The 18,407-nt window shown below is 34.6% G+C and overlaps 1 protein-coding gene and 3 long non-coding RNA genes across 5 annotated transcripts; 3 read left to right on the top strand and 1 right to left on the bottom strand.

Annotated features, from left to right (window-relative positions):
* The first annotated feature begins 164 nt into the window (after nt 1-164).
* On the top strand, nt 165-2,280 carry LOC111694854 (uncharacterized). The gene is made up of 3 exons (XR_002763730.1): nt 165-195; nt 1,874-1,934; nt 2,171-2,280. It is a non-coding gene; the product is annotated as an uncharacterized LOC111694854 (long non-coding RNA).
* Nucleotides 2,281-5,474: 3,194 nt separating this feature from the next.
* On the top strand, nt 5,475-6,048 carry LOC111694852 (uncharacterized). The gene is made up of 2 exons (XR_002763728.1): nt 5,475-5,514; nt 5,940-6,048. It is a non-coding gene; the product is annotated as an uncharacterized LOC111694852 (long non-coding RNA).
* Nucleotides 6,049-7,069: 1,021 nt separating this feature from the next.
* Nucleotides 7,070-7,573, bottom strand: LOC111694853 (uncharacterized). The gene is made up of 2 exons (XR_002763729.1): nt 7,534-7,573; nt 7,070-7,421 (listed from the first exon to the last, which is right to left on the bottom strand). It is a non-coding gene; the product is annotated as an uncharacterized LOC111694853 (long non-coding RNA).
* Nucleotides 7,574-8,456: 883 nt separating this feature from the next.
* LOC111694850 (Sjoegren syndrome nuclear autoantigen 1) lies at nt 8,457-14,473 on the top strand. 2 transcript variants are annotated; one of them, XM_023463891.1, is made up of 8 exons: nt 8,559-8,666; nt 8,862-8,878; nt 9,743-9,822; nt 10,787-12,043; nt 12,312-12,386; nt 12,516-12,620; nt 12,854-12,922; nt 13,357-14,473. In XM_023463891.1, exons 4-8 carry the CDS (start codon nt 11,897-11,899, stop codon nt 13,420-13,422), a joined length of 462 nt encoding a protein of 153 aa, XP_023319659.1. In that variant the 5' UTR covers nt 8,559-8,666; nt 8,862-8,878; nt 9,743-9,822; nt 10,787-11,896; the 3' UTR covers nt 13,423-14,473. The 2 variants fall into 2 exon arrangements, with proteins under 2 accessions (XP_023319658.1, XP_023319659.1); XM_023463890.1 differs by lacking the exons at nt 8,559-8,666; nt 8,862-8,878 and adding an exon at nt 8,457-8,527.
* Nucleotides 14,474-18,407: the final 3,934 nt, after the last annotated feature.

The following is an 18,407-nucleotide window of genomic DNA, read 5'->3' as shown; positions in this document are numbered from 1 at the left end:
CTCATATACCCTTGAAATTACGACTACAGTTCGTTTAAAGATTAACACAGTCCAGTTTTTTTCTTACTGTAAACATCGTTTTTCAGGAGATATTGACGAGTTTCCGCTTTCTTTAATACGTCGGATCCTTCAGAGCGGAATATGTTGTTCTCTTGAATCATCTCCTGCTGTTAACACGAAATCTAACGCTGTCAGGTAACACAAACATTGCTTGGGAGCTCTGTGGGTAGGAAACGGGTGCCGAGTCAAAGCACTACTGGTGAGCGCGTTGCCGAAAATCCATTTTGTGAAGTCATGTGGGGAAAGGAAGTAAAATGGGTGCGGTGCGCCTTCCCCCTTCCCGTGGCCGAATGAGTAGCGTTACTAGTCCCAGAATTGAGGGCTGGGGTTCGATGGTGTATTTTTGGACCTACGCCCATCCCCTCTACTGCCCATCCGACCTACAACCACGTGGTTTTAACAGCTGTGGTAGGTCCGATGCACTTAGACATGTGGCCGCAGCGCTCGGCCCCCTAGCCTGTCCTAGCCGCAGCGCTCGGCCCAGAAATGAGCTTGACCTAACCTAACCCGAAATGAACACTAATTTTATTAAAAATTGTGAATTGAAGGTCTGTCATGGCCGCAGCGCTCGGCCCAGAAATGAGCTCAACCTAACCTAACCTTAAATATACACTAATTTTATTAAAAATTGTTAAAATCAAAGGTCTGCCCATCCAACCTACGAAATATGCCCATCCGACGTCACCTACGAAAAATGCCCATCCGACCTACAAAAAGTGCCCATCCGACCTACGAAAAATGCCCATCCGACCTACGAAAATGCCCATCCGCCCTACAAAAAGTGCCCATCTGACCTACAAAATTGAGTGGCTGTCCGACGCTACAATTAATTATTTCTACCCTACTGCGCTATAGGCATATGACAAAAGCTGCTGATAGGTCGGATGGGCAATAAGATATGCCCATCCGACCTACAGCTGTCGTAGGTCAGATGTTGCAGTAGGTCGGATGGGCAGTATAGCGGATGGGCAATAGGACGGATGGGCAGTAGAGCGGATCAACATTACCCTGGGGTTCAAACCCTCGTCCCAATAAATTACTATCAAAGTTGCCATATACAATATACATTTTTACCGGAGGTATTAAATTTAATTACAATCGTTGTCGGAGGTCAATACATTGAATGACCCAACATGCAAACCTGCCAGTACTTAAATAGGTCAGGGATCGATTTAATGAATTGGATAGAGGTAGCTAAACTACCACTGGTTCAAATCCTGAATTACTATTGAAATTCCCATCAAGCTTTAGCTATGAATTGTTGATTCAGGGTTTGAACCAACAGCAGGTAGTTCAGCGAACACATCTCCTATTCATTCAATTCCGTCCTAGGGGTGATATATTTATTAATAAGGCTCTGTGCAGTATGCGGGTCCATGAGACAGTTGTGCCAAACTTCTCTGATACGCAAACCTTACCCCATTTATCTACAAAACCACACAACCATGTTTTCATTGTTAGAATGTCCGATAAGATAATTATTTAGCATGAATTAGGAGTATAAAGAATGACAAAGGTCAGATTAAATCTTGAAAAGCATATTACACAGTATAAAAGGGAAACCTAAAAAGCGTCAAACAAAAATGCATAGAAAGGACGGATTAAAGATCAAATTAAATAGTGAACAAAAAAGGGCGGCAGAATGGAAAAACAGGAATTTAAAATCTTAAAGAAAGAAATATTGGAAAGGAAACTTTGATAAGAATTATCAAGAACGGATAGATAAACTTGGAATTAAATATGTTAAGAAAACCAAAAACTTATTTTTTTATAAAAAATGGTGAGGGTATAATTTGAATTATTCTATTTTCAGGATAATTGGAAACATGCTGAATTATATAAATGAAGATTTACTTTCAGTCCAAGAATATCAGGTAAACTTGGGAAATATTAAACCATTTAGAAATTAGGAAATATGAAACCATTTAGAAATTAAGAAATATGAAACCTTTTAGAAATTAGGAAATATGAAACCATTTAGAAATTAAGAAATATGAAACCATTCAGAAATTAGGAAATTTGAATCCATTATTTGTAATTATAAAACCATATGAAAGTTTAAAAATGATTTTGAAATTTTAAACTATTTGAAAATTTGGAAATGATTTAGAATTATGAAACTGTTTAGAAATTTGGTAAAGATTTGGAATTATGAAACCATATGGTAATTTGAAAATTATTTTTAAAAATGTCTCCTGAACGAAAAATGTATTTTAAAGTTTTAAGGAAATGATGGATAAAGGAACCAGGGCAATAATTTCAAATATTAGCGGCGGAAAGATCATGAAAATCCGATGGAACGCTTGCTACGCCGCGGCGAATATTCTTCGGAAACCGGATGTTCGGGAGACCAGCGGCGAGTGGATTAAAGATCTGGTTTTCTGTCTCTCCGACACTGTTCTCAATTTTCAAAATTTTAAGGTAAAAGTATTTAAATATTCTTGAAATATATATTATTCATATGTAAACAAACAAAGTTACTCACAAAGGATGAGACTTCAGAGACAACTGGACTGAATTTAATTAATACTTCTTTATATTTATGATTTTATGCATGTTAAAACTAGTTTTTTATTTGCCAAATCATTAAGTGATTTATTAAGATACTAACTCAAAGGAAAAGATTAAGTTTAGAATTCAGATTTTCCCATTTAAAGAGTTTGAGGACGTCCCTAAGTCCCATGCTATCTAACTACAATTTAAGCCTTCACTAAATAAACAAAATTATATTTTAGGTTCGGATAAATGCTGCCTATGCTCTGGGTTGCATCTGGAGCAGGGAGGTTCTTGGAACCCAATTCCTTCCTGTCCTTCAGTCTCTAGTCTCCAGCCTAGAGTCCTCGCAGAACCTCGAGGTCTTTGGGGAATGGCAGCATCAAGCAAACTTAGGTATAAGATCTAGCGAGGTCAAATAAATAAAAACCATGTCTTATGATAGGTTTCATAATTTCCTACCATTTTTTCTTGGGGAAAACCCCACTTAAACAATTTTGAAATCTGCATTTTAAGAACTTATTTGGCTTTCAAAAAAAGATTTTAAAGTCAAGAAGTAACCTTTTAGAAAAGGACTTGTTCATAAAAACATGCATTTCATTTGTTAAAGACGAATTTGTTTTACAGTTTTTAATAATTCTGTAAATTTTAATGATTGTTTTGATAATAAGATTTTAATCCTTTTTTTCCATTTCCTTTTTCTGTTAAGAAAGAGTCTGTATGATGTTACAGTTTTGTGCATAAATATTATGTTTAGTAAACCAACTTTGTTTAACCATCTGCCGTCTTCTCTCAGCCGTGCAGAACCAATCAGAATTTAACAAGTGAGAAAATTTATCATTTCTGTAGATCAAGGATAATTTTGATCTTTTTTATAAATCAAGTTCCCCCTCCTGAGATTTCCTCCCTTTTTGTTGTAAAGTTTTTTTAATTAACCAATTAAATATTAACATTTTAGTGAAAAAAACTTCCAAACAGTGATAACATTTTTCCTTTTCCCCCAAAAAGCTTCATGAAAATTGCCGCAAGTGCAGTATTATAGAGAAAAGTTTTAGGGTTTATTTGATCCCATTGTGTCAAACAATTATACACCAGAAAAACGTCTCATACATCTCAAATGAATCCCGAAAAATTATATGATACTGGACTATCAGCTTAACTTCAATATCTAGCCAGACACTTCTTTAAACAAAATATTTCTAGATGTGCTGGTATGCTGTTTGAAAACTGGGACATTGTGGAATCATCATTCCAGAACTCTGCTAGAAGAATATCTCCAGATAAATTTGACCCTTTTCTTCAGGCCTATACTCATATAGCAGGGTTTAATTCAAGGTTAGTTCATTTCTCCAGGTATATACTCATATAGCAGGGTTTAATTCAAGGTTAGTTCATTTCTCCAGGTATATACTCATATAGCAGGGTTCAATTCAAGTTTAGTTCATTTCTCCAGGCATATACTCATATAGAAGGTTTAATTCAAGGTTAGTTCATTTCTCCAGGTATATACTCATATTGCAAGGTTCAATTCAAGGTTAGTTCATTTCTCCAGGCATATACTCATATTGCAGTGTTCAATTCAAGGTTAGTTCTTTTCTCCAGGTATATACTCATATTGCAAGGTTCAATTCAAGGTTAGTTCATTTCTCCAGGCATATACTCATATTGCAGTGTTCATTTCAAGGTTAGTTCATTTCTCCAGGTATATAATCATATTGCAAGGTTCAATTCAAGGTTACTTCATTTCTCTAGGTATATACTTATAAAGCAGGGTTTAATTCAAGGTAGTTCATTTCTCCCGGTATATACTCATATAGCTGGGTTCAATTCAAGGTTAGTCTATTTCTCCAGGTATATATATACTCATATAGAAGGGTTCAATTCAAGGTTAGTTCATTTCTCAAGGTATATACTGATATAGCAGGGTTCAATTCAAGGTTAGTTATCCCCAGGTATATACTCATATAGCAGGGTTTAATGCAAGGTAAGTTCATTTCTCCAGGCATATACTCATATAGCAGGGTTTAATTCAAGGTAAGTTAACTTCTCCAGGTATATACTCATATAGAAGGGTTTAATTCAAAGTAAGTTAACTTCTCCAGGTATATATATACTCATATAGAAGGGTTCAATTCAAGGTTAGTTCATTTCTCAAGGTATATACTCATATAGCAGGGTTCAATTCAAGGTTAGTTCATTTCTCCAGGTATATACTCATATAGCAGGGTTTAATTCAAGGTTAGTTCATTTCTTCATGCCTATACTCATATAGCAGGGTTTAATTCAAGGTTAGTTCATTTCTCCAGGCATATACTCATATAGCAGGGTTTAATTCAAGGATAGTTCATTTCTCCAGGCATATACTTATATAACAGGGTTCAATTCAAGGATAGTTCATTTCTCCAGGTATATACTCATATAGCAGGGTTCAATTCAAGGATAGTTCATTTCTCCAGGTATATACTTATATAGCAGGGTTCAATTCAAGGTTAGTTCATTTCTCCAGGCATATACTCATATAGCAGGGTTCAATTCAAGGATAGTTCATTTCTCCAGGCATATACTTATATAGCAGGGTTCAATTCAAGGATAGTTCATTTCTCCAGGTATATACTCATATAGCAGGGTTCAATTCAAGGTTAGTTATCTCCAGGTATGAAGTTTTTCTTAAGAATATGAATTAACAATTATAAATTAATAAATTAATAAAAACCATGTGTGTCTTTCTATGAGACTTTTGAAGTAAGTTCTAAGCTTTGCATTATATTTCTTTCAAATGCAAAAATGCAAATGCAAAAATGACCCTAACACAGTTATTGGCAGAAATTTAATTTCCATTGCAAATGATTGTTTTGTAAATCTATCTGATCTTAGTAAAATCTTAGTTTAGAAACAAATGAAATATTTTGATGTCCCATTGGACCATGCCTGGAAAGTTCCGGTTTTACAAGGACTATTAAAGTAAGAATGAATAGTTTATATGCTGAAGGATTCGAATATTACGTAATAACTGAAATGATAAATATGTTATGTAATGAGTAATGATCAATGTCGCCTATTTTAAATAATTTTGCATATTTTTCTTTACCTTTTGTAAAACTATTTATTCGAAATATTTAAACAAATTTAAATTACACCATTTATATATGTACTAGCTGAATGGCCCACCGTTGACCTTGAAAAAAAAATGCCGAATTTTTTATAGCCTTTAATACTCCCCGGCACCCCTGAGTGTCCACAAAAAATGCCCAATCGGTCCAGCCGTTTGGCCGGCTATAGGCAACATATATATATTTACGAATGTCTTGTTTTATTATATAGATGTATAGCTTTGTGTGTGAAGAAAGCTTATAATAATAATATTTTTCATTTACTTCTTTGTTTAGGAGCGAAGAGGAATCCCAGGTGCAAACCTTGCTCAAGAATTGTACAGAGAATATCGGAGACTAAACCTTACTTAAGAACTATACAGAGAATATCGGAGACTAAACCTTACTCAAGAACTATACAGAGAATATCGGAGACTTAAACTTGCTCAAGAATTGTATGCAGAGTACTGGAGACTAAACCTTGCCTAATGAGATATTGATTATTGATATCATTTTTAATATCCATCCCTAGAAAAATTAACATTCCCGACTCCTTTTTCCTTATGCCAATATGATATTGAAACAATTAGATAAATAATTAAATATTGATAATTATTATGAATGGAACTTTGTTTCTTTATTAAAATTTAATTTTTTAAGAACTTTTTTGATATTCATCCATATACTGCATTTAAACCTGTTTATAATTGTTTGTTGATATCCATGATAAACCTGTTTTACATCCATGTTATTGCTTTCAGATAAGATGTACCGGTCTAACCGAGGGTACCCTGGCCCAGGGGGGTTCATGGGACATGAGACCCTTGAAGAATCTAATCAGCAGATGGAAGGAGAACTCAAGGAAATAATTCAGATCAGATTTTAACACAAATAAGATTTTGTTTTGTGAGATTTTAACACAAATAAGATTTTGTTTTGTGAGATTTTAACACAAATAAGATTTTAGTCTCTACAAATTCATTTATTATATTGAATTCTGCTAAAAATTAAATCAAATCAAATCATGAGTGTTGGGGAAAGCTTTAGGCTCCATTTCTCAGACTGGAGTTTCCAGTCCCGATTGAGTAGTGGTTTTTCAGCCCGGATATGAATTCAATTGTGGCATTTGCGATGTATCCTGTTAAAGGTCAATTTTCAAGGTTTGACGGTATGATCCCAACAACATGACCAAGTTTGAGCCATGCAACCATTTTTACCTCCCCTTCGTTCATGCTAAATGATTGTCAGAAGATCAAACTCTGATCAAAGCAATGCCAATCATTCGTAATTTCAAATTATGGGGAGTGTCCGACATACAACCTTTTTCAACCAAGAGTGAATGAGATAATTTTTTTTTCTAGCTGAGAATTGATTTTTGATTGTGGGTTCTCTGTTAAAGTTACTTGCGGATTAATGCTCAAAAGATAATGAAGGAAAGGACCTCACTAGTCTCCTAGAGTTTGTAATAACTCTTGTAATAATAGAGATAAATGGTGCTAACTTTGCACCTATATTCTTTTAATCCATAAGGGGCATAAAAAAATTTCAAATTTTTTTTTCTCTTGATCAGGGGCGTAGAAAGGGAGGTCCAAAACAGGTATTTATAAATATTTTTTTGCCGATGTATCATTATTGTTTTCAAGATTTTAGGTCTGACAGAATATTAGACCATGACAAAATAGCCTAACAAGGACAGATTCAGCTTGCAGGAGGAGCCCTGTATGGTTCAGGGGCTAAAAAGCCAACAGTCAGGGGGGTCCTTTGATCCACATCAGACTCCTGAAAAATGAAGAGGAATCAGTGCCAATAATGCAAAATTAAATAAAAAAAGGCAAGTAAAATTCTAAAAATGTTTTGTAGTTATTTGAATTGATAAATCATAAATATATACTTCTTCAGGGGCGTTAAGAGGAAAAATATCACTAAACACTNCATTTTGGATCTTTAAGCTATTGAAGACACTTCCTAAAGGATTGTATGGTTTAAAATATTATAAAATTATTATTTTCTTACTTTTAGACTAATGAAATCCAGGAGGGGAGTGTTTAGTGATATTTTTCCTCTTAACGCCCCTGAAGAAGTATATATTTATGATTTATCAATTCAAATAACTACAAAACATTTTTAGAATTTTACTTGCCCTTTTTTATTTAATTTTGCATTATTGGCACTGATTCCTCTTCATTTTTCAGGAGTCTGATGTGGATCAAAGGACCCCCCTGACTGTTGGCTTTTTAGCCCCTGAACCATACAGGGCTCCTCCTGCAAGCTGAATCTGTCCTTGTTAGGCTATTTTGTCATGGTCTAATATTCTGTCAGACCTAAAATCTTGAAAACAATAATGATACATCGGCAAAAAAATATTTATATATATAGATACCTGTTTTGGGCCAAATACCCCCCTTTCTTTGCCCCTGATCAAGAAAAAAAAAATTTGAAATTTTTTTATGCCCCTTATGGATTAAAAGAATATAGGTGCAATGTTAGCACCATTTATCTCTATTATTACAAGAGTTATTACAAACTCCAGGAGACTAGTGAGGTCCTTTTACTTCTAGAATCAGACGATTAGTTGCTAAATAAATAGTAATAGTAAAACAGACATACTCAGAAAGACCCCGAATTAATTTACATAAATATCTCTGGTAATTTTAAACGCACAATAGAAGCAGACCACATTTTAGTATTAATTATAAATTAATTCCTAATTAATTATAAATTAATTCCTAATTAATTATAAATTAATTATAAATTAATTCTTGATCTTTCTGGCGGATGACTGTTGACTAAAAAATTAAAATCTGATTGTTTTGTGTGAAGGGTAAGATTGGTGCACTGAAGAGTTTATCAATTAATATAGGTGTAGAGGTCAGAGAACAGAATAGGTAAATACTTGTTTACACTCCCTAATAGAGTAGAGGTCAGAGAACAGAATAGGTAAATACTTCTATACACTCACTAATAGAGTAGAGGTCAGAGAACAGAATAGGTAAATACTTGTATACACTCCCTAATAGAGTAGAGGTCAGAGATGTGCATTTCTCACCTAATTTTCAATTAGGTCCTCACGCCAAATGCCGGACGCAGGCTCAGTCATCATACCCATTTCTCACGCGCTTGTTTCTGTAAATATCCACAGTTCATTTATACTCTAGGAACGAGGAAGCACGTCTTGCGGTGGAAACTGAAAAGATAAATCACAATATTAATCAGNTAGAGGTCAGAGAACAGAATAGGTAAATACTTTTATACACTCCCTAATAGAATAGAGTAGAGGTCAGAGAACAGAATAGTTAAATACTTTTATACTTTTATAGTTTTCTACGGATATCACTGTTGCCAGTTTTTTTAGACTTAAAATCTGGTTTATTTCTTTTATCTTTAATTTTTTTAAATTTAAATTTCCTGTCAACTTTTAAACCCTATTTCGTCATTTTTTTATTTAGATGAGAATTGTTGGTGAAATTCAATGAAGCCATTCACATTTTGTTTATAGACGAATAGTTTGTTTGTTCGCTTATTTGCACATAATTATTTTGTAACATTTTTTGCATTGTGCTGCGAAAAGTAGCTGAATATCATATTTTTTCAAATACTATCGTTTAATATATCTTTTTTAAATATTGTTAAAATCTTACATATCTATATATGAAATAAGACATTCATATATATGTTGCGTATAGTCGGTCAAACGGCTGGACCGATTGGGCTGATTTTTTTTTGTTGCCACTCATGGGTGGTGATATAGGCTAAAAAAAAATTCTTAATTTTTTTTCAAAAATTTTTTTTTTTCACGGGCAACGCCGGGCCCTTCTAGTTACTAATGAAGTTGATGATAAGAAGAATTTTATATTGGTTTTCGTCATTGAAAGTCGTATCTTTAGACCTTTTGTATTCCGAACGATGTGTTTGTAAAAACTAAAATAAATTGGCTTGGAAAAAGGCTGTCTCTAATGGGTGTAGGATATTTTAACCTATATTTAAAACAGATTTTGAATTCAAACTTTTCACATCATCTTCCTATGCATGAATAAGATAATTTTGATTCTTTAACTCATTATTTTGGTTAAAAATGTGTTTTCAAATTTTCTACTTTCTAGGTTGCTCAATGAAATGGATGATGGTTTTGATTCAACGGCTTCCTTGTTTACAAACACCATTGGGAAACTTTCCAGACTAGGTTAGAATCATTTTACTGCAAATGGGGGGGGGGGTTGCAACATCGTTTTTGTCACGTGAGGTTTGGTGGAAGTTTGGAAGGGACTGTCTATGTTTTTTAGATTTCGCTTTAATAATAAAAAAACTGCAACATTATCATCTTTTCTCAGAAAAAGAAGCTATCGCTGTGAATCTTTTATGGCACTCATGAAATTAAGGTGCAATCATTTAAAGTGTCCCTGTTTCCTGTAATAAAGATTTGTAAGATTTTAAACCTTGCTACAAGCTAGAGGATCATGATCGGGAGATGTGTAGGACAAATACTCTGATCTTGATTTCATATCTTTTGATGTCATTTGATATCATTTGGTTTCATTTGGTTTCATTTGATATCATTTGATATCATTTGATATCATTTGATATCATTTGATATCATTTGGTTTCATTTGGTTTCATTTTATATCATTTTATATCATTTGATATTATTAGTCATTTGATATCATTTGATATCATTTGATATCATTTGATATCATTTGATATCATTTGGTTTCATTTTACTTCATAGACTTCATTTGGTTTCATTTGGTTTCATTTTATATCATTTTATATCATTTGATATTATTAGATATCATTTGATATCATTTGATATCATTTGATATCATTTGGTTTCAGTTTACTTCATAGACTTCATTTGCTTTCATTTGATTTCATGTGAAAACGTGAAAAAGTCGTATTTTTTTTTTCCAAAACGCTCGCGTACAAATTTGCTCTGATCTATTTGAAATTTCATTTTGCAAACATATTAGTGTGTTCGCATGCAAAAAATCAGCGCCCTACGACAATGTTAAGTTATGTTTAACCATCGTTAAAATTTTCCGGAGAGTGATTTCATGTGATTCAATTAGAATTGATTTTATTTAATTTGATTGGAATTGATTTTACTTCAAATTATGTTATTTGAAGAATCCTCTACTGTTTAATTTTAGTAAAGAACCGGCCCCGGCAGTATATCTACTATCTTCTACTCTTCTGCCTCTTCGTCTTCCTTGTTCTCTGGTTCTATATCAGATAGAACATCGGGGACATAGGATACTGAGGATTTAAGAAAATTTATGGACATAAAATTCGAAAAACGCTCTTCAACGGACTAAAGAAATTAGGAAACGAGAGAAAGAAATCGAATTTTAAATAATTTTGTTCTCTTTATTTTGTAAAGCTAAATTCATTTTCATTATTTCCATTTAACTTTCTAAAGAAAAAAAATATTTATATTGCCTTTAATCAATCTGATTCTCTTAAAACTCATCAAATAATGTTTTTGTCCCGACACTGCTGTCACAAGATATGGTCCGTAGCTTTCAATAATTTTTTTTAAAACAAATTTTGTCAATTTCCATAATTTTAAACATAATTTATCATTTTTAAATTTTGAAGATTTTACTATAAATATATTTATTTTTAGTTTTCTTTAGTTAAAATACATTCATAGCTATTGATTCTGTTAGCAATTAAGTTATAAAAATGTTGTTTAAAAATTAAGAACCAGAGCTAAGATGGAGTTGAACTACGTAGCTTAATTTGTGAAACATCTGATTTCTGATCATTAATCTGTTATTGGTGCAATCTCTAAATTTTGACCAATGTAGGAGTAGGGGGTTGAATAAGGCTATGAAGTTAATCTGACGACTAAACACGAGATAAACTCATCTAGTCCATTTTAAAGTTTTTAGCTCAGCTCCGGTTTGATGTTTACTGTGATAAATTTAAACTGAAACTGTTTCGGATTTAGTAAAATGTATATTTATTGTAATTTCTGAGTACTGATACATGTACTGCTTTGTAAGGCAAAACTTAGTACAGTAGTACAATACAAGTGGTACATAAAACTCAAGTGCAATTATTCTGATAGTGTTCAATACATTGTACATGGAACTGCATTGCACTGAAATTGCCAATATGATTGTGAAATTTTATGTGATACTTTAACATAATTAGCTGTCAAAATGTAAAATAAATCCAGTGTGAAAAGTCAACATGAAATTGTATTACAAGCTAAATTTTTGGATTATGGTCTACTTTTGTATAACTAGTTCTAAATGAGAATGCCGCAATTGTTTTTAAAATTTTCACAAGTTGCTACAATTTCAGATAAAATGGCGCGGCAAGGCGCAGCTCTGCAAAATTATAATAATGAGCTGGTCAAATCGTTGGAAGAACTTTGTCAGAGGAGGCACAATCTTCAGGTAAAAACTGAATTTAAAAATATCCAAACTTTTTTCACGAAATAATGTTCTCTATTTAACAATCCAAATTTCTTTATAAATACATTTAAAAAATATGTGATGGAATTAGGACTTGATTAAACATTCGATTCGATTCGATTCGATTCGATTCGATTCGATTCGATTCGATTCGATTCGATTCGATTCGATTCGATTCGACGATTCGATTTGATTAGATTCGATTCGATACAATTTTATTTTGTTTTGTTTTCTTTTGTTCAACATTTAGAACCTAATAGATGTGGAAGAGGCAGAAAAGCGGAAACTAGAGGAAGAAAAAAGAAGAATAGATGAAAGATTACAGGTAAGCAGAGCAAACTTTTCAAATAATCTTCATAAACAATAATCACTTGGGAATCATAAAATTTTTGTATGATTTTATAATCCAATAAAACATATTTATTTATTTGATATTTATTATGAAACATATTAGGTTGTGACTACTGGTTTAGAGCAAAAACTAGGAACTAAAGCAGAATATGACCGAGTCATTGGAGAGGCAGAAGGAGCATACATGAAAATCCTCGAGTCTAGCCAGGTAAAGAAAAGTTTAATTGCTTAATTGACTGACTGACTGACTGACTGACTGACTGACTGACTGACTGACTGACTGACTGACTGACTGACAGACAGACAATCAATTCATAAACAAATGTTAGATATGTCCTTGGTTTTTATCTTGTCAAATCTATGTCTACCAAAAGCTTTTTTATTTGTGCATATTTCATTAAAAGAGAAAGTTAAATATACCTAATTATTTTATTAATTAAGATTTTATTGAATGCTGTGAAATTACGGAGTGATGATCTGAAAACCTCTGGGAGCAGGAACAATCTTAAGGTCGGTTTTAAAGGGACCGTTCCGTTACTTAGTCCCTAAAGTCCAATATATTTATAGCCGTAGAAAAAGACGATTTCTGTGTGGAAATTGTGTGAAAATACTTAAATAAGGGACTGCTCTTTTAATCTGTAATAATTTACAATTTTGATGACCTGATTTTTTAGATGTACTGAATGTGATTGGTTTTAGGAAAAATGGTTTAACTGCACTTTTCTTAACTTTATTTCCTCCGCCCTTTTTCTTTGATATTTTATGTAAGGAAGTTTTTTTTCTGAATTAAAATTACCAGAATTGTGAACTACTTCGGGTTTGGGGAGTGGGAGGAAAGCAACTTGATTGGATTGGATTGGATTGGATTGGATTGGATTTTGGAGGAAACCATGTAAGTTAATATTCTCTTTAACATCTTTTTCTTTTTAATTAATTTTTTTAAGGTTTCCTCGACAACTCCTGACTCTGGGTACCATCAGAGCTCAAACCAACCAGACTCGAGACCCTGAGAACCAAATCCGTTCTTCTATTAGTATTCCGTCCACATTTATGCAGACAATTGAGAAGGAAACACCTTGTTTGCTATTGTTTATTTTCTCATCAACTGACACAGATTTATTATTTACGTTTTGCAATCCTACTTTCTGAGATATTAAGAAGAGTTGTAACAATGCGAAGAACACGAAATTTTACTTTCTGATCTCATCTGACATTTTTTGTTTTGTTATACGCACATTTTAAAAGGACCTGATTTAGCTATGATATAATTATGCAACATAAAAATTATTTTGAGATATTTGCTTTCAATATTTGTGAAAAGCATTTTTCTTAAAATTTGTAGAAATTTTATCTTTAAACAAAAATAATTTATTATTATTTATTAAAAAGTACATCTGTGTATTTAATCGACCATTTTATCAAATATTTGAACGTTTTACAGTAGTACCTTTAATATATATATAACAATATTGTTAAACGCTTATGGGTATTGCTAACCCTGCAATCTAAAAATAAATACAGTGCAAATCATAAGACTGTGCAGAGTTCACAGACGAATTAAGTTGATTATTAATCTACTGGTATATTATTTGCTCTATTACAAAATCAAATACACGAAAATTACTTAAAGGTCGTTCTCCTGTTCTGTTATAAATTTATGTATATTATTGTACGAAGAATTGTTGGGACGGGTGGTTACTTGTGAGCAATTAACGTTACGGGGTGGGCACTGGTCTTAAAAGTCATAATTTGATAAATTAACTGCTTTTTATGATATGAAGAATAGCGGCCAATTTTAATTAACGTAATTACGAACTCCTTTAAGTTTCATTAGTTTAAAGATAATATTTCTTATTAATTTTCAGAAAGAATGCAGTAGACAGTTTTAGTCCCACAGCTGTGATAATTAGTGATGTCGTTTTCGGTTTGGTTTGGTTTGCTTGGAGTTGTTTGGTTTGGTTTGGTTGGCAGCGTGTTACCCGCCAAATTTTGGCACATTACCGACCTACATCTCGACTATGGATATTCTACTCAAGGAGATGCTGCTAAAATGTGCCACAAGTAAGTTTGGGGAGTTTAATTTTCTTGAAAATACACCCCCCCCCCCATTGAAATTTTTTTCTTACAGATTTTTGGTATGTTTTCAGGGATTTATTCACAAAATTGAGGAAAATAAGTAGGGTGAAAAAGCATGTTAGTGGAAATTCAATGTTCCATTTCCCCCTTAAATAATCGAAACCCATTTTTTATTTTATATAAAAATATATCCCCCTGTAGTAAGTGCTAAAGATTGTCAAAGAATGTTCAGAATGGGATTAAAATAATGTTAACTTCATATTTATGAAAACGCCAGGAAATCTTGATTTTTAGAACCTACTAGGCAGATTAAATAGCATGCCCGTCGTCCAACATTAAGTACACCGGAAGCGTCAGTAAATACTTCCCAAGCCCAGGGGGGTATACCAGCATCCGGGTCTGGAATATTTACAGCCCCAGAACAGACTCTGAGCATCAGAGACCAGAACTCTAGCTGGCCCTTGAGAGGGTTATTCATGGTGCACACATCGTGTTTGTTTTGGGAGACACCAGCTGCTCTCATAATGTGATGGACATGGAATCTGCCGCCTGGGACTAAAGGTCTTACATCCAGAATCTTCCCACAAATGCTCATCATCAAGCCTTGAGAAATTGTCATAGAGGTAGTCGCTTCTTCAATGTTATGCAGGATTCTACACAACTTCTCAGCTGGGATGGACCAGGTCCAGTTCACCGTGTCGTAGTGGACCCCAAATACCACTCCAGAAGTGCTAGGGCCAAAAGCTTTCTCCGGGTCGTCCCTTGGCGCTAGCCTAATTCCTAGCTGGTCAGTCACTTCGTAATAGCAGTTATCAAACGAGTAGATAAGTTCCGAATCCTCTGGAGCCGCTGCTACACAGTCATCTAGGTGCTGGCATACCATGTAACTGGGCATCCCCGATTTGGCGCATACTATTGCTAGTACTTGTTTGGCTAACCTGTCATAGTGTCCAACACTGCTTTTAGAGCCAAAGATTAAACAGAGCTCACAGAAAGCCATACCAAGCCAAGTAAACCATTGAAGGTTCAGGTCCTCTACCCTGACCGCCAGATGTTTGTAGGCATCAGACCAGTCCACCTTCGTCATCCGGCAGTTTCTACCTGCTCTGTTAAGTACTCTGATCCATTTCAAGGTTGACGACATGGTCGCAGGAAAATCTTTCTCGTCGATACCTTCATTCACGGACAGACCTTCCGGTGAACTGAGGTTTAGAATTATTCTAACTGACCCGTTTGGTTTTTGCTTGCACATTATTCCGTTTATTTTTGCATTTTTTGGCACTTCACCCAGAGTAATCGGCCCGTAAGCGAATCCTTTGTGAATCCAATCAGCAATAGCATCCGACACATGAGGTCCGAACTCAAAGCTGCTAGGAGCGTTTGCGCTAATTGATGGGGATCTGAATGTACCCACACATCCGATGTTCGCCCCATGTGTGAGGTCGTCACAGATTGTATCTAATAAGGCATTATTTAAACTGCACTCCCGGGCTAGTGTTTTTAAAACTTGAGGATCGACCATAGATTTTGCTGGCCATTTGAAATTTGACGGGAAGCTGTGCCAATACCATGATGGTGCGGGGTCTTTGTAGGACTCCAGAACTGTGAGACCGTGTTTCGGTCGAAACACCTTGTCAGCTGGTAATGGACTAAGTCCTGCTTCCTGAATCCCATGGATCCTGGAGATCCAGTTGCTCTTATTCCTTTTCGAGTGGTCTGAGAGTCGCCATTCTGACAAATAAGTCCAGTTGTTGACAGAAGTAGTTCGGAGGTCATTGCGGGGATACAGAAACCAACCGATAGCACTCCCCCCCACCCTCTTTGTTGTTCACACAGATTTTAAACTAAAAGATTTACACTAACCCGTATAGCAGCTAAAACTAAGTAACATACACCTCAAAACGAACTGGACTTCCACTGCCTATGTTGTGGTGCCGAAACTTGCGGTCAATGCCGCAAGAAATTCAATAACATTCCTCTCTTGTCGTCTTCGTTATCATCTATATACTCAGACTGGTGCTATGTCAATTGGACTAGTGTTCAACTCGATTAGAAAATTTCTTTATAGTAATCTACTAAGGTCAACCATTGAAATTTGAAACATATCTCTTTGAAAGATGATGCGTTCAGCAAGAAATTCAATAACCTTTCCCTCTTGTCGTCTCTGTTATCATCTATATACACAGGCTTGTGCTTTGTCGATTGGACTAATATTCAAATCGATTAGAAAATTTATTTAAAGTAATCTACTAAAGTTAACCTTTGAAATTTTGAGACATGGCTTTTGAATGATGACGCGCTCAGCAGGACTATTAATACCACAGTTCCTCTGTGCATTGTTTAAATATAGATGATTTGCTTTAGGTGAACTCACATTTTAATTCCTTGATAATGTCTATTTAGAATAATCGACTCCAATGACTATACATTTTCCGTTCTTTCAGACCTAATGCAAATTCCCTTTTAATTCACGTCTCTCGTCTTTTTTATTGTAGTCCCTTTAAAAGTATTGGTCCATGAAGATAATACTTACAAACAAGTTTTGAGTTAACATTATTCCCATACCTAATATTATTACTTAAATTCCCATGTCTCTCATTAAGTTCAAAATTTTACATACTTTCTAAGGGCCAATAATATTTCTGCAAAGATCATTTTTGGAAGAAAATTAATAATTCAGCCTTTCTTGTTCGCATAGCTTCTTCCAACCCTTTTCAATCTCTGAGTCCAAAATTATTAAAGTCTCTATTTATACGCAGAAATAAAATACATAGTTATTTATTAAATATAAAACTGTTATTATTCTGGAGCCATAGCTATTACACTCATTAAACTTTAGATTCAGTTCCCATCAGTTTCCATTAGGTTTTATCAGGTTTCAGCAGGTTTCATCCTAGAGATCAGCTAAAACTTATGAGCTGTCCTCGGGTGTTTTGCATGGCAGGGCATGTTTTTGTCCCTGATGAATACATTACAGTTGTGTGCGAATTTGTCACCTTTTGCATCTTCACATCCGGTGGAGTTCTGCTTCCTTGTGCATTTGTTATTGTTGAATTCATAGCATACCCTGAGACCATTCACTAGGACTAGTTTAGGTTTTGGGTTGGGTTTCCCCTTCCCACCGGAGCTTCCAGCCTCCGCCCTCTCTGTGATACGGCCGGAGCCGTCGTATGGGACCTCTGATCTGAGTCCATGAGCTGAGAGGGTTTCCTTCAGGATTTTCTCATGTTCCTCATAACTCAGAATACAAGCCTTATTTGCAGCTCTCTTTGCATTCAATCTCTGCACAGCATTGAAATAGGAGCAAATCACTGCTACCTTAGTACGGGAGTCCTGAGCCGCCGAGACATACCAGTATTTTAGTAGAAGCCTACCAGTAATGTTTCCACTCTGGTCTGCAGGCCAGAGCAGGTGTAGAAGGGACTTGTAGTTTTCAAGAGCCTCCTGTACTTGTCTCAGGGACTGAGGTTCAGACCAGTTAAAATCTTGGATTGTAACCACTGCTTCCTCTTCTTTCCTCCGTATCTCTTTCATTGGTTTACCGGAGACTGCTGCATTCTCCGACATGAAATGCTTCAATTCCACCACATTCCTCCTGTCGTGCATCATCAATATGGTCTTGTCCGACAGCACGTTTCCAGCACCGCTGAACTCGAGGGCTAAACCCCGGAACTTGTGGTCGTGCCGGATTGGGACCTAGAGCAAGGATACAGTTAATACAGTCTGATATCAATAGAATAACAAAATGAAAGTTAGAATTAAAATTCAAAATCTAAACTATGGAAATCAAATAAATTAAATCAAGTTTACAATTCCATGCCTCTATGTGGTAGTAGGGCCTAATTTAATGAAGCAAACCCTCAGCAGCAGTTTATCGTTCGATAGTGTTATCATTAAACCCATTAATTAAATTAAATTA

This window comes from Eurytemora carolleeae, unplaced genomic scaffold (genome assembly GCF_000591075.1).
Source record: "Eurytemora carolleeae unplaced genomic scaffold, Eaff_2.0 scaffold67, whole genome shotgun sequence".
In the NCBI taxonomy this organism is placed as follows: domain Eukaryota; kingdom Metazoa; phylum Arthropoda; class Copepoda; order Calanoida; family Temoridae; genus Eurytemora; species Eurytemora carolleeae.
Note: the sequence above shows the minus strand (reverse complement) of the source record. Positions and strands in the feature narration are given on the sequence as shown.